This window comes from Natator depressus, chromosome 2 (genome assembly GCF_965152275.1).
Source record: "Natator depressus isolate rNatDep1 chromosome 2, rNatDep2.hap1, whole genome shotgun sequence".
NCBI lineage: Eukaryota > Metazoa > Chordata > Testudines > Cheloniidae > Natator > Natator depressus.
Genome location: NC_134235.1, coordinates 184435716 through 184463305, shown reverse-complemented (window position 1 = coordinate 184463305; position 27590 = coordinate 184435716). Strand labels below are relative to the sequence as shown.

The 27590-nt window shown below is 44.8% G+C and overlaps 1 protein-coding gene and 1 long non-coding RNA gene across 2 annotated transcripts in view; one reads left to right on the top strand and one right to left on the bottom strand.

Annotated features, from left to right (window-relative positions):
- Positions 1 to 27590, bottom strand: part of LOC141982934 (uncharacterized) — a 107179-nt gene that overhangs the window by 47982 nt on the left and 31607 nt on the right. The gene's annotated exons all lie outside the window — the stretch shown is intronic.
- On the top strand, positions 19095 to 21784 carry TMEM158 (transmembrane protein 158). Its single transcript, XM_074943271.1, has one exon. The coding sequence runs from the start codon at positions 19178 to 19180 to the stop codon at positions 20000 to 20002; it is 825 nt and encodes a 274-aa protein (XP_074799372.1). The 5' UTR covers positions 19095 to 19177; the 3' UTR covers positions 20003 to 21784.

Sequence of the window (27590 nt, the reverse complement as noted above, 5' to 3'; positions counted from 1 at the left end):
AACTAGGGAAAGTATTTTTAGGGTGAAATCCACTAAGCACCAGCCCAAAGATAAAATACCTCACCAGGTTAAATCTGAACTCTACTTCAATTGCACAGCCTTACTGATATTCCTGTAAAGAAACTGTTTCCTCTTCTCAGTCAAGGAACCTCTGCAGGTCCGTGCCACTCTGATTAGCAGTACAGAATGCCTCTTCTCTCTGTCCTGTCACACCAAGGCCCTTGAACAAAGCAGCATGACAGAACAGGCATTGAAGGAGAAACTGATGCCACATGTCAAATTGTTCCAGTCATAAATTTAAGTGATTGCAAAAAGCAATTCCATCTTCTTTAACTGACTAAAATCAAACACTTTTAACAGATTTTTCACCCAGCCCACCCAGAACTGCTCTGGCATTGTTTTGCCTGATTTTTATAGCCTGCATTCTTAAACAGACATTAAAAATGCTATTCCTAGCTCTCAGATATAGCATCAGCGCTTGCTACACTTTCTTTTGTGTTTTTGGAGTATAAAGATGCATGTGATCTCCTGAGTAGGTAAGAGGGAGCCTGTTTTCATTTGTCCTATAAACATAAGGTGAAAGGTGCAGAAAATACCCATTTTAACTCCTGGGAAGAGTACACAGAACTGGGAAAGGTGGGATTGCTTAAATATATTTCTGGGGGAGCTGGAACACGTTTTCACAGCCTCCTGTGGGACAATAGCTCACAGTTGCAGGTTGCATAATTCATTTATATCCTGCACAGATATATGCAAAGGTTAGAGATATAATTAGTCTTTCTCTGTGCTCCCACTTCTGACCCACACAAACACTGTCTCTTACTCAACCTGTCACTGTTAGCAGCATTATCCAGGTCTCCAGAAGAAAGACAGTAATAAAAAAATTATGGTAATTTAATGCAGAATGAGCTTCCCATTATAGTTTGCATATTATCCTTATAGAAATGTCTATTAATAAACTGTAGGAATCATTTTACATTTCTATAGCACCTTTCCTCCCAAAGGATCCTAAAGCACTTTGATAGCTACAGGGCTCACTTTACTTACTCTTGACAGATAAGACTCAGTTTCGCCATTATGGTACAGTCTCAGCTCTGGAGGCACAGTTGAGCCACTCTACTCGAGCAAGACCTCCCTGACTCAGAAAGAGAGCATACCCGCTGCTAGACCCCTTCAAAAAGCATCATATTCCCCTGCACTCCTGGTTAACTCTATCAGCACATGCATGGCCTCACCTTCTCCCCTGCCCTCTTCACCCTCTAGGAGCATGGTGGGAGCAGTTCCTGTGCTCCAGGGACCAAAAGGACCTCCATTGATCCCTACTGCTGTACAGTGATGCAAAAGGGGCAGTATCCTCCCCACCATCCCTCGTGCATCCACAGAGCAGCAGGGCACCATCAGACCCATCTCAGGACTCTATTATCTCTTACACTCACCAGCCTTTGTATTTACCTGAAATGATAAGTGGCATGTTACATCCATTTCAGAGGGAATTGAGAGATGTAGGGAATTCCAGATGGGTGGGGGTTCCTACATGACTCTTGCTATTACCATTATACATTTGTATGTAGTAGCACCTACAGTCCAACTAAGATCAGGGCCCCTTTTGCTAGATGCTATAGACACCCAATAAGAGAGAGCCCCTACCCCAAAGATATTACCATCTACATAGACAAGACAGACAAAAGTTAGGGACAGGGGGAACAAAGGCAGAGAGATGAAGTGATTTCCCTCGAGATTACATGGCAGGTTAACAGCAGATTCTGCCTTAAAATCCAGGTTTCCTGACTCCCACTCAAGTGCCCTAGAACATACTGGGGATTGGATAAGGAGCCCCAGTAGTTGCCTACATGTTTTCAGTTACACCTTCACAATGGCTTTGAACAAGGAGATAGAGTTATGTGTAGATCTTCACTGACTAAGCTTGGCTATAATTGAAGACTTCCAGGGACAATAATCCAAAGAAATGACTCAGACTTCTGGTAGGTGAACTGGTCTGAAATCTAATGTCCTTATGTCCATAGCTACAATGTCTTTATCTGGCATGCTACCATTTACAGGAGATGGGCTGACAGGACTCAGACCACAAATGTAGTCTCAGTCAAAGCTAACTTCTGAGTTAGCCAGTCAAGTGCTTACTGACTTTAGGAAACTCCAACAGTGTAGCTCCATTTACCCACTGGGGATGTAGTCAGTGGGTAAGTGGAGCTACATGCATTTACACCAACTGAGAATCTGGAGCAGTGAATTGCTACTGAAATCACTGGAACAAAGTACATTTATATTCCAAGCAGGTGACTAAGCATGTTAAAACTGAAATTCCTTAAGGTCACAGCATATCAAGACTATTTCTCCTCTCACATGGGATTTAAATCTGAAGCAACTCTGTTACAGTCAATGAATTACATTGGTATAAGACTGGTATAAGAGGAAAATCCAGCCCACTGAATCAATGGTTGAGCGTCCATGTATAATTTCCTTTGTATGTCATGTACACTGGAACCAGCAACAGAAGTGTCTAGGTCAGTTTTTCTTTTATGGAACTTAAGTGGGTTAGTGGTGGTTCCTCCCACTCTGACTCATTGGGAGGCCACCCTGCCTCACTGCATCAGTGCGTGTCACCCACTGTCAAGGAATTAGCACAGTCTGGCGTGAGGATCCGGGGCCCGAGTGGCGGGGTGGAGGTTGTGGAGCGGATTCACGGTCTTAAGGGGCTCAGGCTCTCAGGCCAGACAGGCTATAAACAGTCTGTGTATTCCAGCCCCCGGCAGGGCATAGCAGTGGATAGTCTAGTGCCCTAGCTCTGGTGGATACAGGCCTCCTGGCTAACTCAGACCTCCTGGCCTATATTGTGGAGCAGCCACCCCAGGAATGGGGTCAGTGTGGGGTAGGGGGACCTGGGCCCACCCAATTCCACTGGGTCCCAGTCCAGGGACTTAACAGTTGGGGAGTGTTCCACCACTGGGTCAGCAGGGAATCCAGCCACAATATGCTGACCTGGTTTCAGGCAGCAATGCAGCCTGACTGGAATTGTCTGTCCCTGGGCCACTTCCTACCCTTCCCTTGGGGTGTACCTCAGTCCATGGGTGTCCTCCTTCTCCCTGAGGTAGGTAGCCAGCAGCAGTCCCAGCTACTCCTCAATGTCTGGGTCGGCTGGCAGCTCCAGCAGCTCTGGTCATTCCTCAGCTTGGCAGGGTTCCCCTTCAGTCTCCAGGCTCACGAGTGGGCAGAAGGTATCTGCCTCCTCTGGTGGCTGCAGCACATCTGAGTTCCAGGACCTGCCCTTTATATTTCCTGTCCCGCCTCCTGTCCTGTCTCAGGTGGGAAGGGTGGGTCTGGCCTGGTTCCGCCCACCCCGGCTCAGACAGTGGTTCCTCCCCCTCTGACTCAGTGGGAGGCCACTCCACCTCACTACTGGCACATTCTAGAAATATCTGGTCAATTTCTGACTGACTGACAGAGCAAGTTCTCTTCAGAGGATTGTTCTAATAATACTTCCTTGAATTAGAGCTGTGGGGTGTATGCAAAGGCGCCAAAGCTCTAAATATTACAGTTAGAGTTTGTTGGAAAATGTTCAGAGGTACAGTTTTCTATTGAAAAAAGCAGTTTCATCAAAATTGAAACATTTTGTAGAAACCTGTCAATTTTGATGAAACTTTCAATGGGAATAAGTTAAAACTTTTATTTCAATAAAATAAAAATGTTTTGTTTTGATAATGCAAATATTTTGTTTCAACTTTGTTTCAATTTATTTTGACTGTATTAAAATATTAGATATTAAATATATGCATGATATTGAAATGAATGTTTTAATGAACTACCAAAATTCAAACAAAATGAATTTAAATGACAAAAATCAAATATATTTTACCTTATTAAAATAACATGTTTTTATCTGAACAAATAAATTAACATTAACAAAGTATTTAGATAGCCCTGAATCACAATGTTTTGGAATTTTTTTTTTGTGGGAAATTATGATGTCAGCTTTTTGTCCTTATTTGGAACATTTCCCCTTTCCCCCCCTTTCCCCCTCCCCAAAAAAAGCATCAGAATTTCCCATGCAACAAAAATTCCAGTTCCTGACCAGCTCTATTTATAGTAATTAAAAACTTTTATTATGGTCTTTATTACAGACCATATTCAGTCATAGAAGTGGCATGTAAGGGGCTCTGATCCGGAGCAACAGGTTGCCTCCTTTGTCTTTTGGTAGGCTTCCTTGAGCTCCTTAACTTTCACGCGGCACTGCTGTGTGTCCCTGTTGTAGCCTCTCTCCACCATGTCCTGTGCGTTTTTGGCATATATATTAGCATTTCTTCTTTTTGATTGGAGTTCTGCCTTCACAGATCTTCTCCCCATACAGCAATCAAATCCAGTGTCTCCCTTTCTGTCCATGCTGGAGCTCATTTGCGATTCTGTGGGGAATGCATGGTCACCTGTGCTGCTGAGCTCGCCATGCTGACCAAACAGGAAATGAAATTCAAAAGTTCCCAGGGCTTTTCCTGTGTACCTGGCTAGTGCATCAGAGTTCAAAGTGCTGCCCAGAGCGGTCACATTGTTGGATCATATTAAAGAAGTTCTGTATTAAAATCACAAATGAGTTTGATTCCCCATAGTTTAAATTCCAGGGTATTACTAATTAAGAGGTCTCTTGGATTTTGGTACTGTTTCTCTCCCTCTATGTGTGAAACTTGCAAGCTGCTAATTGTGTTAGTACATTCTAAGACAGAGTCTGTTCTCAAAGCAATTCTTTGTAACAACAACTACTCACACAGAGAGAGACTCAAAGCAATACTCTGTAACAACAGAAACAGCACCCAGAGACTCCCCGCCGTTTTGTTGTATTTATCTTGCTTTGTTAACAATTGTGATTAAAATAGAGATAGAGGATGTATGTGGATGGATGCTTGGTGTGGATAATAACTGAATGATCAGGGAGGTGCCAGCCTAAGAATCCACTGTCCATCGGCTGAAGAAGGCGTCTAGTGGAAATAACCAGAGGACCCCCCGGAGGGCAGACTGGAATCCACCCAACAGCCTCAAGAATGGGAGAACCAAAGAACAAGATAACATCAGGAATGTGCCATCCGCTGATTGATTCAGCAACAGCATGATGAAGCAATTCCCACAGACTGGCATAGGAAGAAATTCCTATAAAAATGGACTCTAGAAAGTGAGAACTTTGGGGTCTGATTCTGCAAACCAACTTCCAGGAGCATCAGATGAGCATCTGACAAGGCCCTGCTCCCTCCTCATGTCCAGGCCACCTGGCCAGTGGCTTGGCATGAGCAACTCTAAGGCTGGTAACTATGATAACAACCTTGCAGAACCTGTGTGCGTGTGTGTGTGTGTATGAATGAATGTGTGAATAAATATGAAATTGAATGGAATGTTATAGCTATAACTAACTGCTTACTATGATTCTTTCTGTATTCACAATAAATGTGGCATTTTGCCTTTTCCCCTTTAATAAGATCCTGGTGGTTTTTATTTTATTGGTATAACAACATTGGAACACTCTGGGACAGCTCCCAGAGGCCAATACCATCGAATTGCGTCCACACTACCCCAAATTCAACCCAGCAAGGTTGATTTTAGCACTACTCCCCTCGCTGGGGAGGAGTACAAAAGTCAATTTTAAGAGCCCTTTAGGTTGAGGAAACGAGGTTGTTTGTGTAGATGCATTCATTTTAAAATCGACCTAATGCGGCTAAAATTCGACCTAACCCCGTAGTGTAGACCAGGGCTAAGCCTTTCATTTCTTTAATGAAAGCACCAATATAACAAAGCACTGCATGTCACAAGATTTCACAAGGGCACTGCATTTCACAAGAGTAGATATAACACATCTGATACTTCCTTCTCATCATAGGCTAGGCCCTGATTCTCTGTTTCTCTGTTTCTATACTTGGCACAGAAATGGAGAGCCTAAAGGTGGGGCAAAGCTGACTTTAAACTACTTTTGCACTCCCTGTATTCTCAGGCCTGATGGGGTATTTCCAATGGGTTTGGCTAATTTGCTGGCATTAAATGAAGACAAGAAATATGCCTGTTTACACAGTAAAAGACATCTATCTTGTAGTTATCATTGCATTACCAGTAAGGATATGATTTAGTCATGGAGTCTGTTACTTTAATGAACCTCTGTGACTTCTTTGGTTTCAGCTCCCACAGCCGCAACTGTGGTGGGGGCTGGAGCTGTCAGTCCCAATCCCCACCACCTGCGGGGCTCAGGCTTCAGCCCCCTGGTGGTCAGCCTCCAACCCCCAGTTATTTTTAGTAAAAGTCATGGACAGGTCGCGGGCTTCTGCGAATTTTTGTTTATTGTCCGCGACGTGTCCATGACTTTCATAGGTGCTGACTCTGGGGGTGCTTCGGGGGTGGAGCACCCATGAAAAAAAATAGTGGGTGCTTAGCAACCCCCAGCAGCCCCGCAAATCAGCTCCTCACCCTCCCTCCCAGTGCCTCCTGCCCGCCACAGATCAGCTGTTGAGCAGCATACAGGAGGTGCTGGGGGTAGGGGGTGGGAAGAGAAGGGGCCTCGGGGGAAGAGGAGGAGTGGGTGGTGCCTGTGGCAGAGCAGGGGTCAAACACCCCTGGGGAAATGAGGAAGCCAGCGCCTATGGTGACTTTTACTAAAAATGACCATGACAAAATCTTAACCTTAATTGTCTGGAATCACTGGAGTTACCCCAGGGTAAAAATGGAATAACACAGTGATGAATTGGGTCCTACAAGTGCAAAGTCCAATATGTATCCAGAAAGTATCAGAGTGTTTAAACAAATGAGAGTTGAGCCCAACTGACTAAGGGTTCAGCTTTCAGTTTAATGGAGAAGAGAGAAAGTAAAAGGGAAAATAATGACATAGAATTAGAAATGTCCTGATAAAAGTTCAAGATTAATCAACAAGCTGAAGGGATCTTGGAAATGTCTATTATTAGAGTAACATATAAAAAATGTATGGAAGTAACTTCCCTAAAAGGGTATCTATGGCAGGGCCCATTCAGACCTCCGCTCAAGTCCACAAGCAGCTCAGAGACATTTATGCTGTTAAAACACCTGGTGCAGCTTATTTACAATGTTGGTTCCCACCACCCTTGTACACTATTCAGCCTTACACCTACAGTCTTAGGGAGCCCTTCGCTTCTGAGGCAAGCAGGGAAGAATATCTCTCTTTCTCTGATTCCTCCCTTCCTCTGCTATTTGTACCATCTGCCTAATGGCCTAACTAGCTTTAGTTCTCCTCAGCCCATCACTTAGGCACAACAATTCTTAATAAGGTCTGCTCTGCTGTATTTAATTAGAACTGCAGTGACCAGAGTGCTGGATCAGCTGCTTTTGCCCAGCACTCTGTTACAGACAAGGGTGCTAAGCACCTCCCAGGATCAGTCCCCCACATATTTAATAAAGTCAAGAAAACATGATTCTAGTCCAGAGGTGGGCAAACTACAGCCCATGAGTCACATCCGGCCCCGGGACCCTCCTGCCCGGCCCCTGAGCTCCTGGCCTCACCTCACTGCCGGTGCAATGCTCTGGGCGGCGGGGCGGTGAGTTCCTGGGGCAGCGCAGCTGCAGAGCCCAGCCTGACCCGGTGCTCTGTGCTGTGTGGTGGCAATGGCGGTGTGGCCCAGCTCTAGCCAGGCGGCACAGCTGTAGCGCCGCCAGCCACGGGTGCTCCAGGCAGCGCGGTAAGGGGGCAAGGAGCAGGGAGGGTTGGATAGGGGGCAGGGGAGTTCGGGGTGGTGGTCAGAGGGTGGGGGTGTGGATAGAAGTTGGAGCGGGAACAGGGGGTTGAATGGGGGAGTCAGGAAGGGGGGGGGGTTGGATGGGGCGGCAGGGGGCAGTCAGGGGCAGGGGTTCCGGGGGCAGTCAGGCGACAGGGAGAAGGGGTGGTAGGATGGGGCACGGGTCATGGTGGGGGCAGTCAGGAATGAGAGGAGGGGTTGGATGGGGCGGGGGGCAGTTAGGGGTGGGGGTCCGGGGGCGGTCAGAGGACAGGGAGCGGGGTGATGCGGATGGGGCAGAGGTCCCGGGGGAGGCTGTCAGGGAACAGGGGGGGTTGGATGGGGCAGGAGTCCCAGGGGGGGTGGATAGGAGGTGGGGGCCGGGCCACAACCCCCTCCCCTAACCGGCCCTCCATACAATTTCTGAAACCCGATGCGGCCCTCAGGCCAAAAAGTTTGCCCGCCCCTGTTCTAGTCAATGCTGTTGCTTGCAAACTATTGATCTTGAATTAGAATCTGAAATGTGCCCTGTGATGAAAGAGCTAACATGACTAATTCAAAATGTAAATATGCAGAAAAAACAATAGAAATAATTTTGTTAAGCATTAGGCCAATTAAAATACCCTAATCTTTCTATCAGATTATCCTCTTTGCTATTCTAGTGGGTCATTGTTGTCAATATCCCCAGATGTTATTGTGCAGTGAGAATCCCATAGAGACTAATTATTTTTTTCTGACTTGCAGTAAAAATACAGGGAATTATTTTTAAGCCCTTTTTTTACCTCCTGGGTTTGCCTAAGTACAATGGATAAACTGTGCCCTAAAAATGTAGACTTGTTGTATATCCCCCTTCTCATAACTGAGACTTGCCTTGTCTCAGTTATACTATGTAGAGTGGGGAATGTCTGTTAGAGTTGCGAAAGTAGGGTCTTGTGTACACACTGACTGCACTGAGGTTAGTCCAGATTTACCACGGCATATGTGAGAGGAGAATCAGGGCCTGCAGCCACAGCAAAGTGAGAAGACATGAGTGTGAATGTGTTTATGAGATATTCACTAACTACTGGAGACAGCATGAATTGTGGGGAGGGGAGGTGTATTTGTGTAAAAAGGCAGGTAAAGGAATTGCCATCAGTGTGTGCTCCGCATTACCACAGGAACAAATGTAATAATATAGGCAGTGAATTAATATGTAATATTTGAAACATTAACATTTGACTTGGTGACTTACGAAATCAATCTCACAGACTGGAGGTTAAAATAAACAACTGAGGGCTGTAATTATTGAGATCTAGCCTTCCTTTTATTTGCACGTAAATTACATTTGCACAGGCAAAAGCAAGCCATGTGGTAGTAAGGCTGGCCCCACAGAGCTAAACCACCATATTTAAATGTGGTCAATTTCAGTGATGAACTATGAACAGCATGGCAGGTTACCCTCCCATTCCTTTAAAGGGCAGCTGATGCCTTGTGGAAAACAATGTATTCAGAGAGAAATCGATTGGTACAGCATGTATTTTCTGTACGTCTTTTCTTCTGCTTTTGAACACTAGGGATATTTGCATGAAAATGGAATGATGTACGTTTCTGAAGAGATTGTGCTGCTGCTGCTCATTCCTCACTTCAAGTCACGTGGCCAAATTCTGCTCTCAGCTACAGTGGTGTAAAGCGAAGCACTGAAGAATGAAAGCAGGAGGGCTGAAGCTGGTCAATGGGACTGTTCATGTGCTTAAACTTAAGCACATGTAAAATGCTTTGCTGGATCAGGGCAGAAGTGCACAGCACCTTTCAAGGTGAAACCTGACCCCCATTGACTTCACTGGAGTTACTCCAGATTTACTCTGGTGTAACAGAGAGCAGAATGTGACTCCTTCTCCTGTGTTTGTGACATCATAACATTTTGCACAGGAGCCAGCTGTGATGTCACAGGCACTGTGATGGTTGCTGGGGAAATTAGCAACAAGAACAGATAAGTTCCTCAGAAAAGAAGATCCTGTTTTCACATGATGCCCCTAGAAATATAAGCAGAGGAAGAGAAATACATCAAGTGGAACTCTTTATTACTAGAATACTTTCCAGTTTTCCACGAGCTACCAAGTATAGAGTCTTACAGAGGGGCACAATGTGTGGAGGATCCAGAAAATCACCTTCTCATGTGGTCTGTGTAATCACTGAGCAGAATTGCAATCCCTGTGCTCAGGGGAGTACTGCGGCTGCTCCCTAATCACTCTGGGGTAGGGAGAAAGTGAGGGATAGATCATAGGCAAAGACATGGCCAGAGCTGATCATCTATGCAGGGTGGGATAGGTAGTATACTGTAGCACTTAGAGGGATGTGGCATTTTGCAAAGTCCCCACTCACTTCAGGACACCTTCTGTCTGAGGCATGATGCTTCCCATACTCCTCCCAGGGCAGGGCTGGTCTGTACCACCCTTCAGTGTTGGGGAAGCTCTGTGCAATTAGCACCACCTAGCTAACAGTGATCTATATTATCCAATGGAAACACATATAGACTTCTAAAGCGATTTTATGCACAGTGTATACATATTGGACATTTTGCTTTCTCTTATCTCTGGGTCATATCCAAGCCAGACTTCAGTAAATTTTTTGCCAATTAATTAATTCTTCATCTTTAAAAAAAACAAAATGTTTTGCAAATATGTATGATGCTAGATTAATCAGTGGAGTGGAAAATGAAGTTACCTTTTCTTTGATCTACCAGAATGTGCCTCCTTGTTTAATTCATTCATATTCCAAATGAGTGGGTAGAACAGGGTGGTGGGTTTGCCTAGTTGAGCTCCCTTCCAGCCCTTCATTTCTATGATTCTGTGAACCACCCCTGTTAGCAGGTGCTGTTACTGCTGGGAAAGGATAAGTAGGCTCTGCTCTCTTTCTGAGGCAGATGGATCCCCACCCCACATGGATAAGGGAGGTAGGAGTGCCTCTACAAAGGAAGGGTCTAGGGTGTGGGATGGACAGTCCTGAAGGGGAACCCAATGAGCAGCCAAGCTTGAGAAGCTCAGAGCTAATCTGTGTGGTATATTGTTGCTAATTTCTTTGGTAATAATTCTCTGCCCCCTCCTTAGACCCTATATCCATGCGGTGTCTAAATCTTGTTGCCTCTTCTTGCACAGCATCTCCAAGATGTGACCTTCCCTCTCTGTCCACATTGCCAAAATTCTTGTCCAAGCCTAATTCTATTGCACCTTGATTACTGTAATCTCCTCTCTGGCCTGGATGTCTGCAACCTATCCCCACTCAAGTTCATTCAACATGCTGTTGCTAAGATCATCGTGGCTTGTCACTCTATGTCACTCCCCTCTTTATGTCCCTCCTTTGGATTCCCTCTTCCACCATATCAAACATAAACCTCTTGTCCTCACAATTTATCTCCACCCTACCGGTCTGATCTCTTATCTTATTGCATCTCCTGCCTTTGCTCTGACAATGGTGTCAACCTCAATCTCTTGCTCCTCCAATAAGAATTTTTGCACTTTCATCCATGCTGCAATGTATGAGTGGGAAAAGCTCCCAGTCAAATCTGTAAAGCCACTACTTCATGCTCCAAGTTTCTCCTCAAAATTCTCCTCTGCTGTAATGTATACAGCAAAATACAACCTGATAACAGATAGGCAGGTGAAGAGCTTCAATCACCACTGCTGATCTACCTAAGACAGGGATAGTCAATTACTTTTGGTCAAGATCCAAATTTCTTGGTCAAGTTATAGTCAAGGTCCAAACTCCAGAGAAAATTAAGTAAACGAAAAGATTTCAGGGTCTGTTCAAAAGCATTTTGCAGTCCAGATTTGGCCCATGGTACCTGTTGACTACCCTTGGCCTAAGAATTGCACACACGTTGCCCTGGCTTCGGTGCCCCTCCCTCCAAACTCTGACTTCCTGTTCATCTCATCTACATATGCCTTGTCTTTTGGACTGTAAGCTCTTTGGAGCAGGGACTGTCATTTATTATATGTTGGTATGGTTTGTACAGTGGGGCCCAATCTGGTAATGGCCTTCTTGTGCTACTGCAATATAAATGTTGATTCCTCTATGGTATTTGTATGTGCCCCGCCCATTACCACAGTATCTGAGCATCTCACAATCTTTTTAAATTTTTTATCTATGTATTTATCAAGTTTTAACCAGTTTACAAATCACTGTCATGTAAATATCAATAACCATTACAACAGTAAGCTTTTGTTTAGAGTAACATAATACAATAATGTAAACATCAGAGCTCTCTATTTAACAGGGTGTTTCCATATTGTACCTCACAATCTTTAATGTATTTTCCACACAGCAGCTTTAGGAAGGGACATGCAATCATCCACATATTACAGATGGAGATCCAAGGCACAGAAAGACTAAGCCCTGGTCTACACTAGGACTTTAGGTTGAATTTAGCAGCGTTAAATTGATGTAAACCTGCACCTGTCCACACGATGAAGCCCTTTATTTCGACTTAAAGGGCTCTTAAAATCGATTTCCTTACTCCACCCCTGACAAGTGGATTAGCGCTTAAATCGGCCTTGCCGGGTCGAATTTGGGGTACTGTGGACACAATTCGACGGTATTGGCCTCCGGGAGCTATCCCAGAGTGCTCCATTGTGACTGCTCTGGACAGCACTCTCAACTCAGATGCACGATTGTCTGCCGTTGCTCTGACGCAGGGAGGGGCGACTGACGACATGGCTTACAGGGTTGGCTTACAGGGAGTTAAAATCAACAAAGGGGGTGGCTTTAAATCAAGGAGTATTTCAGGCAGGACTTCACGGAGGGTTCCAATAAGAAATGGTGCACCTAAGTTATTGTTCTTATTGGAACAAGCAGGTTGGTCTGGCCTCTGATTGATACATGGCGAGATTTACCTCACTGCACCTTCTCTGTGAGTGACTGCAGTGTGACCTAGAGGAATAAGTCCCCTAGATGGGGGGCGGGTGAGGGGGTTGCAAATAAGTACAAAACAAATCTGGTCTATTTCTTGTTTTGATACACTCCATCTATCTTTTACATCTTTAGCTGGCAGCAGACGGTGCAGAAGGACTGCATGCCATCCACATCTCATCGTGCTGGGCAGAAGATGGTACAAGAGGACTGCTAGCAATCCGTATCGCCTGCCTGCTCACCATAAGATGGTTCAATAGGACTGACTGCAGGACTAAAGAGAATGACCTGATCAAGTCACTCCAAATTTAGTCCTTGCGCCCATGTCTGCCCAGGCGCTCCTGATCGACCTCACAGAGGCGACCAGGAGTACCTCGGACATGACGATGACGGCTACCAGTCCTACTGTACCGTCTGCTGCAACAAGGCAATGGGTTGCTGCTGCTGTGTAGCAATGCAGTACCACGTCTGCCAGCACCCAGGAGACATACGGTGATGGTGAGCTGAGCGGGCTCCATGCTTGCCGTGGTATGGCGTCTGCACGGGTAACCCAGGAAAAAAGGCGCAAAACAATTGTCTGCCCTTTCTTTCATGGAGGGAGGGAGGGAAGGGGGGCCTGACGACATGTACCCAGAACCACTCGCAACAATGTTTTAGCCCCATCAGGCATTGGGATCTCAATCCAGAATTCCAATGGGCAGCGGAGACTGCGGGAACTGTGGGATAGCTACCCACAGTGCAACACTCCGGAAGTCGATGCTTGCCTCAGTACTGTGGAAGCACTCCGCCGAGTTAATGCACTTAATGCACTTAGAGCATTTTCTGTGGGGACACACACACTCGAATATATAAAACCGATTTCTAAAAACACAACTTCTATAAATTCGACCTAATTTCGTAGTGTAGACATACCCTCAGTAACTGAGTCACATAGAAAGCCTGCGGGACAACAGCCAATGAAGGTTTCCTGAGTCCCAGGAGAGCAGCCTAGCTACGGGGCCATCCTTCCACTCTACTAGAGATAATAAATATTAATAATAATAAAGCCAAGCCCTAAAACTTTGTTTCAGAGCAGATTAGGAAAGGCATAATGGATCTGAAAAACTGAATGCTTTATAAGAAGGTTTTTTCAAGTACATTGTTACAGTAAATGTTTAGGTTTTCCAATGACATACTAATAAAACAATCATTAGGAAATGCAAGTTTATGTACAAATATTTACAGAACAATGTAATAGATAATTAAATTAGATGTTCGCTAATTCTAGTAGTTCACAGTAACAGTTCTGCCACACTAAACAATTATTGATATAGTCATCATATTGAACCTCTTTTCCTCCAAGAAAAGTTGTCAAAAGCATTTTAATCGAATAATTTCTGTCAAATCCATAGAGGTGGCAGATGAAAAAATAAGTAAAGGCTTTGGTATAATTAGTATTGAAGAAATGTTATTGTTTGGCATCTCAATGGGCAATATAAAAAGATAATGCAGTTCCCTGGTCAATCAACAAAATATTGATAATCAACCATTGTCCATTAATTTCATTTTATTAAATCCATCTCTAAAATACCTCTCTATGATGCTCTCTTACCCACTAGCCAATCAAACCTTTCTTAGCAACATCTTGGAAAACTATGTTTTCTCAACTAGAAATAACCAGTTCTCTCAAAACAATACCAAAGCTTATTTCCTGCCTGGCTCTCACTCCTTTCACAGTACTGAATCTGCTCTTCTCAGTGGAGTCAACTACTCACTTCTTTCATTCAAGCCTGCCTCCTTCTCATCCTTCTTAGCCACGAAGTGATCTGCTTACAAGTGATACTGTTGACTGTAACATCTTTCTTGTTTATCTGGCAGTTCAGTGGAGATCAGGCACAATTTGGTGTCCTGATTTGCTCCTACTTCCTTTTTCTGTGATTGACAAGACAACTTTCCACAGCTAACCCTCTCCATGATGGTATGGCCCCAGGCCTACTTTCCTATCTTATTTCCCACTGCCAACTACTTTCTACTCACTATATTCAGAAATGACATCCTACTACAGAAAAGCAACCCTTAACCAAGAAATGTCCTCCCCTCCATCTTCCTCCTCAGTGCAAATCTCAAGTCATATCCTTGGCTGGTGTAAATTGGCACAGCTTTATCAAAGGCAATGGAGCTATGTTGAACAACACTACCTGAGAATCCTCTCATATTGACTCCTAGGATTTAGACTTGAACCAAACTATTTATTGGCTTCTAGCATCCCCCATGTGAATCTGCCTGTGGTCAGTAGGAGTCTCTCCATTAGCCACAACAGGAGACCAAAACAGCCAACACATGAAAAACAATCTTCACTGGTTCCCTGCTGAAGCACATATTCCTGGATCCATATTATATGAACTTCCTTCTTTTGAGGTTTTCCTAAATCCCAAATCAGATATCTTTCATTGACTACCAGTCCATTTCAGAGTCCAATATAGAATACACCTCCTTCTATGGCTGCTACATGGATTTGTTCACCTTTCTACCTCCTCAAACTCCATGCTCCTGCGAAGCAGATCCATTCAGTTGTTCTTTTCAAATCCTTTGTTAAGTGAGACCTAGATGGTTCATGCTGCTGGTAATAGGTGAAAGAGCCTTTCACCTGTAGGCTACTATTTCAAATGTAGCTCAAAACGGTAATAAGAGAAAGTTGTTACCATTTGGTGGAATGAGTTCAGTGGTCTCCAACCAGTTCCTAGTGAACATGTGTCCACATGTCAAAATATCACTGGCACCATCAATCTCAGCAGAGGTCAACTACTGCAAAGCCCCAGAGACTGAGCAACCTTCCTCCTAGCATGGGACATCCAGATCAGAGTTGAGAAATGTTGCAGGATAGCATAGGAAAACTTGCACTGCTGTTGCCCATGTTGTACCTGATACATGGATAGAGAGAGAACTTGTGTCCTCACAACTGACAATCCAGCACCTTCCATGAGTACTACATTTACAGTAACAAAAAGTTTATTCAAATCTCACTCCAAGATTTTAATTGTTGTCCTTCACCCTCATCCTAATAAACACTTTTTACCCCATGAGACTTCTAGTTTCCCACTGCTTCATTACTTTTCCTACAACTTGGCCATTACGTTCCTCTTCAGACCTGCCCTAGCACATCCACAGATGCTACCTGTCTGAGATACAATAATCTATAGTACATATATTAATTTTATTTGTATCTATATAGTCTAATCTATGTGGAAGCTGAGCATGTCCCTTCATTTCTCTGTGTCTCAACTGTCTCCTTTATAAAATGAGGGTCATGAAATCTCTTTTGTAGAGTGCTTTGAGATCAATGGATGAAAAACACTATATAAAAGCTAGGTATTGTTTTTAAGTGTGCTGTGATACTCTTTGTATGATTGACTGGATACAGAGATTAATTGTATCTATCTATCTAGGTTCTTATGGTCCCTATCAACATAGGACATTATTGGTTAATAAGTGATCTGCCATACCTTTTCCCATCTTTGTCCTCATGTGTTGTCTCTCTATAAACAGCAACAAGTATAATATCTGCCTGCATTCCCAGCCTCCGACAAATTGTCATCTCTTATTTCTTTACTGTGATAGGTAGATACAATTTAAAATTCCTTTGGCAAGTTATCTTCCCTTTGAAAAAATTCACCAGCTTCCCCTTTTCCCCCTACACAAATCTCTCTAAACCTAGTAAACTGGTTTCTAGTAGCTCAGAGAGGAACTGGAGCACTGCCTGAGAACATCTGCCACCCTCTTCAGAAGATAACCTAACTTAAAAATTCAGGCTTATCCCCACTCCTTTATGCCAAAATACTGATGTAATATAATTTGTTCTCATCACTGGTCAAACCATTTTGGCATTAAGTTATTTTGTCTATTATTGACTACATCACAGCTTTCTCCTTGCCTATTTGTTGGTGCTCACTGATAAAGTACAGCAGTGAAACTCCTATTAATACAGGTCTATGAGGCTGTAGATGTGACCAAGAAGAGCAAGATGTGCTATGCAAATGTTTACACAGAAACCTGTATAAGTGTATCTAAAATATATCAAAATATATTGAAAATAGGAGAAATTGAAATATATGGATTGAAAAACTTATTAAAACTAGAGAATCTAAACCAGATGTGAATTTTGTGGCATTTCAGAGCCAGACCTGGATCTGAACTTCATGCCTGGCACAGACCTCTACAATGAGCCAAACCAAAACCCTAGACCTAAACACACCATTTACTTTGGACAAATTCAGGTCAGGACACAAGTCCGCTTTCAGAGTAGCAGCCATGTTAGTCTGTATTCACAAAAAGAAAAGGAGTACTTGTGGCACCTTAGAGACTAACAAATTTATTTGAGCATAAGCTTTCGTGAGCTACAGCTCACTTGCACTCAGGTCCGTCTCAAATTAAAACCAAGATGATATTGGTTTTGTCTCGATAAGCTTAGGCGATGACTTCAGAGGAAAACCATATAGGGCCTCGTTCACTAACCTTACTCGTGTTGCATTGTACCTTACTCAGCTGAGACTACTTCCAGAGTAAGCTACTTGATGTGAGTGAGGGGGTGAAGTCATTGTTATGCCCTTTTTTCTGTAAAATGGGGGTAGTATCAACCTCTCCTATTAGACTGTAAGATCTTTGGGACAGAGATCCATCATTTTGTTCTATATTTGTACAGCACCTAGCACAACAGGGTCCTGGTCAATGACTAAGGTTCACAGGTACTATGGTAATACAAATAAATAAATCTCCCTCTCCAGGAGAACTTGCTGGAAAGAGGGTAGGGAAGGATAGAGTGGGCAGTCATGCCTCTCCCTGGGGTGCTATAGTTCTGCCCCACCCCCAGTGCAGAGTGGTGGCTAAAGAATGCCACACCTGAGTCCCTATTGTTATTTTCCTTGTCCACTCCCTGTATCTATTCTTCCTATTATATCACTATCAATTTCTAAGGCTCTGTTAGCCTGGCAACGTTAAGCAGAGTGTCAAAAGTAAAACTATGGTAACTGTCAAATTATAAAACAGCCTGAAGTACAAAATGACACCGAAATTATTATAAAGCTGCCTTTAAAAAATATAAATCTCACACTAACTTAATATAATAGTCAGTTTTATGTTTCTTGTAATTGTTTTCTTACTCAAATCTTTTATGTAGGGATTAATTGTCCTCCAGCATATGACAGTGGATGAATCACTTATGAAAGTACATTCTCTCTCTCTAAATCAGAGCTGTGAACCTCGAACTGCCAGGCAAGGGCTAGGACTGGGTGATTCTTTCTTTCCAGGCTACTGGAACTCCCTCTTGTGAACAAAGTATGAGTTCCCTCTTTCACAACAAAGTAACTTAAAGAATTGGATAAAAAAAAATAGCCAGGGGATCAGGCTTGACAGTTTCACAGCATTTCCTATGGTGGTTTTTGTTTGTTTGTTTGTTTGTTTGACTTTCCCTTCTATAAAACCATAAGAAAGGAGCAACTGTAAAAGTCAGTTCTCAGATGAATGCTCTCGAAACACAACTCCTCAACCCCCCCAAAACCCCTGTGAGGGAGGGATACAGTAGAAGAAGCTAAATAGGACAGAATAGCAGGCTGTGGAGTGGAAGGCTGGTCCCTTCATCTACGCATTTACTTTTCTCTTGGTGCCCATATGGGTATTTCTCATTGTAGTAACATTATTGGGGATATTTGGAGAAAAAGGCAATGTCCGGGGCCGCTGGAGGCAGCGGCGAATTCACACCCTGTTCTGCCTCAGGCACACTGGTCTGTGCCATCCTGCTTGCCCCCGGCCAAAGGAAGAGGGAGAGCAATGGCTCCCAGTTTTCACTGGAAGTGCAGATGCTGCTGCTGCTGCTGCTGGGGGTATTGAGAAGGTCTTCAAAGCAGGGGGAGACAGCAGGACATTCGGGTGCCCCCTTCTAAGAAAGCAGATCGGCCCAGATATGCACTTACAAGGCTCCGAATCAGGGACACAAGAAATATACCTGTGCCGTGTAAGAAGCAGTAAGCCCCGGGAACCGGATTACGGCGGGGCGGGTAACCCGCTCCGAGATGCCAGCCTCCTGAGTGCACTCTGGAAATCACGCCCGGCCGGCGCCAAGACGGGGCCGCGCTCCAGGCGTTGTGCGGGCTGCAGGGAGTCGCCCTGTGGGGGCAGGTGTCCTGGTGTGGGGGGAGGGCGCCCTGCCCCAAGCAGCAGGGAGGAAGCTGGGCGCGGGGGGGAGTCCCTGGCAGTGCGGGAGACGGGACACGGTTGGGAGGGAAACCGCTACTGGGTGGGGGGGGGGTCCCTACGTCGGCGGTGCGAGGGGTGCCTATGCTGGGGGGCTGCCGGGGAGTCCCGCAGAGCGCCTGAGCCGAGCAGGGCTCCCGCCCGGCCGCTCCTCCCGGCGGGGCTGAGCAGGGGGCGGAGGCGGGCTGCCGAGCTGCTGCCGTCACGCGCGCCTTTTCCCTCAGCCCTTCGCCGAGCAGCCGCGGCGGCCCCAGCCCAGCTCCCACGCCCTCCCCAGCCGGGTGGCGGGCGGCAGCGCCATGCAGCCTCCACCCCCTCCTCCTCGCCGGCTCTGAGTCCATGCCATGCTGCTGCCGCCGCTCCTGCCGGCGCTGCTGGCCGCCTGCCTGCCCCCCTGCCAGGGCTGGAGCCCCGCCGCGGCCGGCGGGGGGCAGGAGGAGCCCGAGCTCTTGCTGCCCCCCATCAACTCCTCCTCGCGCTCCCTGGCCAGCCTGGAGCGGGACCTGCGCGGGATGGGCGGGCAGGCTGAGGCGGGCAGCCCCAGCCGGGAGCCGCCTCTTGCCGCCGCCGCCGGCCCGCAGCCGCCCCAGCCCCCCGAGGAGGCGCCCTGCAACATCAGCGTGCAGCGGCAGATGCTGAGCTCGCTGCTGGTGCGCTGGAGCCGCCCGCTGGGCATCCCGTGCGACCTGCTGCTCTTCTCCACCAACGGCCACGGGCGGGCCTTCTTCTCCGCCGCCTTCCACCGCGTGGGGCCGCCGCTGCTCATCGAGCACCTGGGGCTGGCGGCGGGGGGAGCCCAGCAGGACCTGCGCCTCTGCGTGGGCTGCAGCTGGGTGCGGGGGCGCAGGGTCGGGCGGCTCCGGGCAGCGGCCGCCGCCGCCTCCTCCTCGCTATCCGAGCCCGGCCAGTACTGGCTGCAGGGGGAGCAGCTGAATTTCTGCTGCCTGGATTTCAGCCTGGAGGAGCTGAAGGGGGAGCCGGGCTGGCGGCTGAACCGCAAGCCCATCGAGTCCACCCTGGTGGCTTGTTTCATGACTCTCGTCATCATCGTGTGGAGCGTGGCCGCCCTCATCTGGCCGGTGCCCATCATCGCCGGCTTCCTGCCCAACGGCATGGAGCAGCGGAGAAGCACCGCGGTGGCTGCGAGCGCCACCGCCGCTGGCAAATAACCCCCCCACCCCGCTCCCCGCTCCGCTGGGGCCGCCCTCCTCCGTTTGCTGTGCGATCTGCTCCCGAGACTGGGGCGGACGCTGGTGGACTCGCATCCCCTCCCCGCGCGCTCTTTGTAAACGCTTCACCCTGGGTTGGTGTGTGGGTGTGTGTGTGGAGCACTTTAAAGCCTTGCCCAGGTTTCTTGGTGTCCAGTGCAGGCGAGTGTGGCGGTTTGCGGAGCATTGCTCCCTCCCCAGTAGTCAAAGGGATTTTGTTTTCTTTTCGTGTGCCCAAGATTCATAGCAGAAGACGACCAAATCCTGTGTATTTGTTTTCTATATTTAATAGCCGTTTTAAATGGACGTTTTAGTAAAAAACAAAAACAAAAAAACACCCCCAAACAAACGAAAAACCCTGTTCAACTGCAGTTGTTTTTAGTCAGAGTAGCTATTTGTATATGAACCAATTTGTCTTAGCAGTTTTATTTATATCAGAAGAATCTTTTCTGGCAGGATTTAAAACTGATATATTGTTATTGCTGAAACTGAACTTTAATGAAACTTTTACAGTGTATTTCCCATTTCAGATAATGTGTATTTAATATTGTAGTTCTGCGTTACTTGGCTTTTAATACAGAGATTTTCTTTCTGGAAGTCATGCTTAGCCTTTTGTTGCTCTGTTTCTCCCAGGATGGGAAAGAAGGGTTCTGCAAAATTCCCAGCTCTCCTAAATGATCGTGAAGACCATCAGTAGAAATGAGGGTATGTTACACATGTTATTAGAGGAAGTGGATGGATGGTCACCCCAAAACTTTTTCTACACAGTGTTTGCCTTTCTTTCAGAATACAAATAATGGGATCCTGTTCCCATTGGAATTAATCTTCAAAACTTCCACTCATTTCAGGATAAGAATAAATGGTCTAGATCCTCACCAGCATAGCTCCATTAACTTCTATGGAGCTATGCCCATTTACACTTCCCTTAGGGTCTGTTGACTTCAACAGAGCTAGACAAGTACATACCATCTGAGGATCTGGCCCACTATTTGTACTGTATTGAAAACAGCTGGAAAACAATTCTCTGTGACTCCGACAAAGTGTGTGCCTCAAAGCAAGCTCAAATACACTTGCAGAAGGAATTGTAATATAATACTTCGTTATTATCTTCACTATATTTTGATATATTAGTCTTAAAGGGTTATGGTCAGGTTGTTTAGGCCCCAAATTTAGGGGTTAGGTGAGGAAGAAATTATAAACCTAGAGTCAGATTTTGACTGGCACCCTGTGTAAAGGGAGAGAGATGCTGTAAGAAACCTCCTTTTTTGTGTCCCATGTACAGCCACAACTGATTTCTCTGAAATTTCACATGCCTGAAAACCTCAGTGTAAATTAAGGAATGATTCTTTGAACTCTTTAGCTCTATAAGGGACCATATCCTGTTTGCCTTACCCAAATGAATCATCCAGCTGAAGTCAATGAGACCAGTTGTGGGAATAAAGTGAACAAGACCTGTGATAAGATTTCTAACTTTTTTGCCAGTGTCAGCATCTTTGATTTCTAGGCACATATGAGCTCACTCTGATGGCTAATTTAACATGGCATGAGCATTTTTGTTTAATTATTCTAGGGTTTATGTAGATGAGAGGATAAGGCAACTCATATTGGCATGAAAAGTTTGAAGGGGTTAAATACTGTTAGGATTCTTTTTTTTTTTTTACTATTTTTAAACAAGTAAAGGACAACATTAATAAAAGAAATATATGCAATATTTTATACCATATGAAATTTGATGAAAGAGAATGCAGAGGTAAACAAGCTGCTGAGTATACTGCATGAAACAGATAAAATAAATAAAGGATATATTTAAAAATCTTGTATTTTAGGGGTTTATCCTGCAGCTCTTACTCAGACAATAGGTCCATTGAGGTCAATGGAACCTTATTTTAACAAATATAGACTCCATTCACTATGGAAAATGTTCATGTTACCTAGTGATCTGTAGCATTTTCTTCTGTGTAGGTAGTTCGCTGAATCCTACCTTTCTGTTCTTGATGTGAGAAATTCATTTCCATTTCTGTTTTGTATGGATTATTTTTTTCAGAAATGAGAAATGCACACAAAAGCAAATATTTGCCTTATGTACCTTTGATACCCTGGGTGACTCATAAACCTCCTAAAATATAAACACGGGGCCCCGGGAGAATATAGCATCTAGTTACAAATGAAGTCATGTCAACATCCTCCCAAATACGTCTAAGTGCTATAGAGCCTGTACATATATAATAAAATATCTAGTGAAGATTTACAGTGCCAGCAAGGCATTATTGTTAATAACAACAGTGCACATGTAGGCAGAGAGGGCTAATAACCTTGGGTTGAACTAATGGGTTGATTCTGCAAAATACTGAGTATTCTTTTCCTGATCCAGCAAAGCGTTTAAGCATGTTTAAATTTAAGATCTTTATGAGCCTGATTCTCTTCTCACAGCAGTTTCACCAGCAAAGCTCCATAGATTTCATCTGAATTTCACCAATTTAAGCAAAAGGAGAATTGGGCCTTATGAAATTGCCATTTTTAACAATTCTTCTTTTAACTGTGATGCCTACAGAAACATATCAAGAATGACTAAAAAGTTAATACAAAATAGATATACAGACTTTAAAGTTAAGGGTGAGTTCCCTAGCTCATACCACAATCTACTTGAATGCAAATTTTATGTACATGCAGCTCTAATTATCATATGTTTTGCTGCATCAATAAACAAGTGAGAAGATGGAGAAGGAGAAGAATTTGCTTTCATTCTACCATACACCTCAACATAAGAAGGGCACTTGTTAATATAACTTGTTATAGTGTGAGATGTTAGAATGGATGGATCATGTAAAATCAGAAAAGGACAAATCCTGAGCACAAATGAATTTGTTGTGCTCTAGAAAGATCTGTCTCAGACCAAGGAGACAAGGAGCTCTTTGCAGACAGTGTGGGCTTCTCCTTGGGTTGCAGTAACCTCTGTGGCTAAGCATGCTCCATTCACAGAGGGGGAATAGCCAGTGGAACTGCATTGTGGGAGATCCATCAGCGTTGTCTCTGGACCCTAAAACTCCCCTGGGATGCAGGGACTTTCTGGAGAGCCAAGTTGCATGGGACACAGAAGATATATACCCATTTTACAGACCGCCAGTCCCTGTCCATTGCACCAAAGGCTTTCCATGCCCATAGAGATGGAGGCAAGATTTGTCCCCCAAAGAATAAAACTTAAAAGCTTGGTATGGTCTGGGCAATACCCAAGATTCTCTGTCATCTTTGGTCCCAAGTCAATAGTAAAGTAATTGATTCTTGGATTTTAAGACAGCAGTGATCATTATGATGAGATAGCCTCCTACATAACACAGCAATAGAACTTCATGCATCTATCCCAATGGTAGCAATGATAGTGCTCTCTTCTAACTTGGTTCAAGACACTACTATGATTCTCAGTAACTAAGGATGCAGTCCTTTAGTTCTCATTCAGGCATTGCTTTCATCAATGTCGACGGGAATTTTGTCTAAGTAAATATGGAAGCATCAGACCCAAATAAACTGATAAATGTCTTTAATAATCTGGATCATCAGCTAGTTTTGGATTTTAACTATATACAGAGCTGGTGTCTATGTTTTTTCCTCTTTCACTAGCAGTGTAATTTTTTCATTTCTTTTCAAGGGATGAGTCTAAGCCATATTACCGCCTGTCTGGATTTGTTTTTAAAACCAGTTGTTATCAGGGACAGCACAAGATGAGGATTAGTAGCCCAAATATAATTATTATTATTCTCAGTGATTCCTATATGAGGCCTTGTTTTGTGTAATAAGAAGTTAAAGCGGGGTGGGAGGGGAGGTGCGGGGCAGGTAAGGATGATGAAAAGACAAAAAAAGGTCAGTTATTTTTTCTCTGTCAAATATTTTGTAAATCTGGTTCTCTTATAAATTATACTTAGTTTATTCTAGTATTTGTTTGCTGGAAAGCAAGGATTAATGTTGGAGCATTGGAATGGCGGTAAATCTTTGTTTCTTTATATTTGATGCAAGTTTATTATCTTTTGCTTTTTGGTTCCAAGAACTAACAAATTCTTTCCCTAAAAAGATTTAGCATTAGGGGTTAGTATACTTATTTAGGGTATATGCTCAGTGCTAGACTAGTAAATTGTTGGTTCAGGTCTAGCATAAAGGGTTGGTTTTATATATATTTTTAAAATTGTTTATTTATGCTTTATAAGAATAGTAGCAGGTAGGTACACAGTTTTTAGAAATGACATTATTATAGACAGATAAGATTCTCTGTTACTTAGTGCAGAGTATTTCAACGTAATAAGAATATACATGGGTAATTGGGGCACTATTATTAAATAAAAATGTATAGGGTTATTTGGAGCGTTATTATTATATATTAATAGGTCAGCAGTAGTCAGTGTAGTCTTTTTTAATACACCCATAAGTACATAGGTGTTGGGACAAAATTGTTGTACTCAGATAAATATACAGGTGTTATTTATTCAGAATCCAGTTCAGTAACTCTTACATTCATTAAAAAGAAAAGGAGTACTTGTGGCACCTTAGAGACTAACAAATTTATTTGAGCATAAGCTTTCGTGAGCTACAGTTCATTTCATCGGATGCATTCAGTGGAAAATATAGTGGGGAGATTTATATACATAGAGAACATGAAACAATGGGTGTTACCATACACACTGTAACGAGAGTGATCAGGTAAGGTCAGCTATTACCAGCAGGATGTTTTTTCCTACAAAAGGTTCCCCCCCCACCCCCCCGCTGGTAATAGCTCACCTTAGGGGTGATAGCACCTACCAGCAGCTCCCCGCCCCACCCCCAGCCCCAGCTCACCTCCTCTCCGCCTCCTCCCCTGAACGTGCTGCCCCGCTCTGCTTCTCCGCCCCCCCCCCAGGCTTCCCGCGAATCAGCTGTTCGCTCGGGAAGCCGGGGCAGGCGGAGAAGCAAGCCGCGGCTTCCCGCTCAGGCCCAGGGAGGCAGAACGGAGGTGAGCTCGGGCGGTGGGGGGGGCGCAAGGAGGGCTGCCCGTGCCGCAGCAGGTAACCGGGGGGTGGGGGGGGCGCGCGAGTGCGCAGGGGAACCTCTCCCTGCCCCAGCTCACCTCCGCCACCCTCGGCCTGAGCAGGAAGCCGTGGCCTGCTTCTCAGTCCTCCCCGGCTTCCTGCCAAACAGCTGATTCGCGGGAAGCGGGGGGGGAGGGGGCGGAGAAGCAGAGCAGGGCGGTGCGTTCAGGGGAGGAGGCAGAGCAGAGGTGAGGTTAGCTGGGGCGGGGAGCTGCCAGTGGGGGCTCTGCACCCACCAGTTTTCCCCGTGGGTGCTCCAGCCCCGGAGCACCCAGGGAGTCGGTGCCTAAGGCGCCACTTTTGATGTGATCAGTGGGGGAGCAGCCGCTCCCCCTACTCCCCCCCCAGCTACGCTTCCCCACCCCTAGGAGCCAGAGGGACCTGCCAGATGCTTCCTGGGAGCTGCCCTAGGTAAGCACCGCCGGGACTCCCCACCTCGCCCCCCGGCAGGTGCCTCTGGCTCTTAGGGGTGGGGTGGGCACCCACTACAGTGGCCCACGAGACCCTCCTGTCCAGTTCTGGGGGCAGTCAGGGGACAGGGGAGGGGGGTGGATGGGACAGGGGTCCTGGGGGGGGGGCGGAACACGGGGGGGGTTGGATGGGGCAGGAGTCCTGGGGGGTGGGGATGGGCAACGACCCCCTCGTGGGGTGAGGAGGGAACCCGTTGTTAAGATTTTGGCAGCTCATCACTGGATATATATATACACACAGAGAACATGAAACCATTGAAACCATTGTTTCATGTTCTCTGTGTAAAAATATTATAACACCCATTGTTTCATGTTCTCTGTGTATATATATATCTGACTGATAAGTTGCACAATGTCATTTTTGAAATCTGAATTATTAACATAGTTAACTTAGTTTATTCTGCTTATTTTAACTATCTCAAGGGAGAGGCCTGGGGAAAAATCTGAGATGCCAGACATGTTTACTAGATATAATCAGATTGAGTTTGATTAGAATTGTGGCCAAACTAAACTGATCCAAATACCCTCAAACTCTCAAAGTTTGGCTGCAGATCTGAACTTGGTAGCTGGCCCATTTCTCTATAATAAACTAAATCAATTCTCTAGATTAGAACACCATTGAATGTTGGGAAAGTCTGAATTCAAATCCATACTTCTAGTTTTAGTCTTTGTATTATCTCAATAGGGTATTGATTTAAGGGGTGAAGCTGGAATGGCTGACTTTCCCCCCAAACTCTGTGTCTGGTGTTTGGGATATACAGTGCCTTGGTTATTTCTATGCTCGACATGCACTTAGACTCCCTATGAATTCACTACTTCCGAGTAGCACTGATCTATAATTCCTCTTTTGTTAGGTACTCAGTGAACCATAAATACATCATACCTTGTTGTAGGAAGGATTTCTCTCTGTAAGTTAAATTGCATTTTTGTGCACTGTAAGGTGAAACCCACTGGAAGTATTGGGACTTTATCTATCTGATGTACCTCTTGGTGTTGCTAAGCAACATGAAGCTGTTAAAATGGAAAGATACAAAAGAAGAACAATGAAGAATAAAAGGAAGCAAAGAAACAAAAAGAACAGGAGAAAGACAGTATATACACCAATTTGTGTCTACTAAGCAGTTTAGAAAAAAATATAGACTGTTGAAGAGACAAATTAAATAGAAATAAAAACGGTATACAGGTAAGATACAGGGGTTAAAATTAAGAGGCCTTATTCTGCGCTTCTTATGCAACCTAAACTTCCATTGCCTTCATTGAGGTTTGCCCGAAGAAGGACTGCGGGATCAGGCCAACAAACTATAGGTAGAAACTCATGGACAGACACCCAGACAGAAAAATAAGAGCTGGAAAAGCAGTGGATGGACAGAGAATAAGGCAGGCTAATAACAACACTATTGGAACAAACCAAATCGATGTAACAAGAGAAGAAACATTCTACAAATTCTTGGAAATAAAACAACCCATCTAAATGGTAAAGGGACTGTATTATCTATGCTAACTCTATTTTTGACATCTTCCTGTTAGAAGGAAACCAGGCTACAACCTTTTTTTATATAAGGTAATATTGCTATTGAATGTTCCTGCAATTGCAGATCTAAGTGAGAGATAAAGAATCCTATCCTTTACTCCTGCAAGACTTCTATTGACATCAAGATTGGGGCCAAAGACCATAATATAGTTTTCACAGATGAATGAGATTTCACAAATTATATCATTTTCTTGTTATTGCTCTTAGAACTGAGTTGATGATGATTGGTGCTAAAATTAATGCTGAGATTCGGTTAATCAAAGAAGGATGTTGCTGTTATGGAATGTTATAAAAATAGCAATTATGTCACTCTGCATTCAGCTCAGTATAGCAGAAAGTCTAAATTGTCTCTTTCTCTCATATAGTTGACTATAGATGGGTCTTTGGAAGACCTTCTTAACCAAGTTCTGTGTACTCTGAGTGGGCCTTGAAGAACCCACTGCCCTTTCTCTAAGGGTAATAGTTTGCCCTGGTGCCCTTGGCCCACTGACATTAGT